We start from the raw sequence: 2,223 nt of genomic DNA on the forward strand, positions 1-2,223 counted from the left end.
AGTAGATTCTCTCGTGGAGCCGAATCTCAAATCATAAAATTTATCTTCATATACGACGAAATGAAAACAGGACTGCCAACTTGATTACACATATTGGCAACATGACATCTCGATATTTTCGTCAATGCTGCCAAAGTCTATAAAAAAACCAAAGGTAAAAGTACATTTTATATTATCGTTTTATATCACTATAAAATATGTAACGGATCTCTAAACGTTCCACAAGGAAGGAAAATAGGTGTACGTACGCATTTGGTTGGCAGATAACATTAGCCTATCTGTGTTATTATACACTTCTCGCTGCAAATGTTCGAGTCATATAAACATACATCAATATCAATATTTTCACCTGATCGCCCCCGGAGAACAGTCGCCTATCGCGTTCGTAAACGTTGCTCCAAAAGTGAATAAGACGTGAACAAATCGAGTGATGATAAATCGATATAGTGTTTGCGTTTAAAGTGAATTTAAAGCAAGTTTTGTTATTGTGAATATTTGTTTATACCGAGAAAGATGACCATCGTGAGGGATCTGCCTGAACGAGTTTCGAAGCCATCACCAGTGAAGAATATATTGCGATGGTGGTCGAAAGAGTTCAAAGTTATCCTGGCGGAATTTGTATCAACAACACTATTGGTATTTTTGGGATGTATGGCTAACGTGCCACTGGACGATTTCACCGTACAACCTCCGATGTACGGTCCGATTGCTTTTGGTCTGGTCGTTTTGTTCAACATAACGTCATTTGGGCATATATCTGGTGCGCATATGAACCCGTCGGTGACATTGTCTGCAATAATATGGGGAAGCGTTTCGCTCCCTCTCGCTGTTATGTACGCTATAGCTCAGTGCGGTGGTGCGATCGTTGGATACGGTTTACTGCTAAGTGTTTCACCTATCGACTTAATCCCAGGTAGTGTTTGCATAACTCAGCCTCATATGAATCACACTATGTACCAAGCTCTTGTGATTGAAATAATACTGTCAACAGCACTAGGTTTTATTAATTGTGCTGTATGGGACCCTGTGAACAAAGAGAAGCAAGATGCGATTCCTTTGAAGTTTGGGTTCACTATTGCCGCGTTGTCGCTTGCAGGGGGGCCTTTGACAGGGGCGAGTATGAACCCGGCAAGGTCCTTAGGGCCCGCCGTATGGACTGGTAATTGGAATACACATTGGGTATATTGGCTAGGCCCGGCCGTCGGTGGTGCGGTAGCACCTCTGCTTTATAAGGTAGCTTGGCTGGAAACTAAGAAAGATAAAGACTTTGAAGTACAATCTAGCAATGGCCAAATGTGAAAATATTCAAAGACCGAATTACTTTACAGCTTGACAAATATGGAGTTTCGGTGTTAGAATTATGGTGTAAACGAATTTATAATTTACTCGTATATTACGAGTCGTCTTCAGTAATGTATAAAATCGCAGTTAGTCGTCATAGTCAGTCTTTAACCACGGCAACATTATAGAGATTGTTTAAGGTATTGAAAAAGTATTTATTTATTAGAAAGAGAGAAGACTTTACTGAATTTTCGCCATATTTTTATTTAACTAAATATAGAACAAAAGACTATAGTAGAATAGGATAACTAAGGACTAAAATAAGTATATCTGTGTTAAGTTATTTACGTAATAAGAAAATAATAATAAATAATTATACGATTCTGGTATATAATTGGACAATTATTATGAAAGGTTATTTAAAGCTATGCCGAATATTCCACTTAGGATCCCGCCGAATATTAGTTATCCGGTCAAGGACTCTTTTTAAGCCATGTATATTTTATCCCAGTTCAAATTTCATAATTATGAATGTAATCTTTTTGAATAAAACTTCGTTGAATTAAATTTTATTTGTCGGTTACGCTAATTCGGTGGTAAAGGCTCTTTATCTGCGAATTAGCGAGAGTTTTTTTTTTTTTTTAATTTATATTTCTGCAGATAAATGTGATGTTAAATTAAAATTTTATGATATTATGTTAAAGTATATTATAAAATTGAAATTTGCTAAGAAGTATTTAAGTTAATTTTTAATTTGTGTTTTGTCGGTAACGCTATATCAGCAATATTTGCTCGATTTCTATAAAATCTGACACACAAGAGCATTCGAATAAGAGGTTTAGGTTCCAGCAATAAGATTATTGATAGGCCTTGATTTTCTATGAAGTTAAATGTTTTTGATAACATAAAATAATACACTTAGTCGTACAAGAAATATTTGGT

The 2,223-nt window shown here is 35.9% G+C and overlaps 1 protein-coding gene across 1 annotated transcript; it reads left to right on the top strand.

Moving 5' to 3' along the window:
- Window positions 1–299: 299 nt before the first annotated feature.
- LOC120626316 (aquaporin AQPAe.a-like) lies at window positions 300–1,891 on the top strand. Its single transcript, XM_039893791.1, has one exon. It carries the CDS (start codon window positions 514–516, stop codon window positions 1,297–1,299), a length of 786 nt encoding a protein of 261 aa, XP_039749725.1. The 5' UTR covers window positions 300–513; the 3' UTR covers window positions 1,300–1,891.
- Window positions 1,892–2,223: the final 332 nt, after the last annotated feature.

The sequence above is a fragment of the Pararge aegeria genome, chromosome 9 (genome assembly GCF_905163445.1).
Source record: "Pararge aegeria chromosome 9, ilParAegt1.1, whole genome shotgun sequence".
In the NCBI taxonomy this organism is placed as follows: Eukaryota; Metazoa; Arthropoda; class Insecta; order Lepidoptera; family Nymphalidae; genus Pararge; species Pararge aegeria.

Coding starts and splice junctions, on each gene's coding strand:
- LOC120626316 (XM_039893791.1), top strand. CDS start 514: ATGACCATCGTGAGGGATCTGCCTGAACGAGTTTCGAAGCCATCACCA.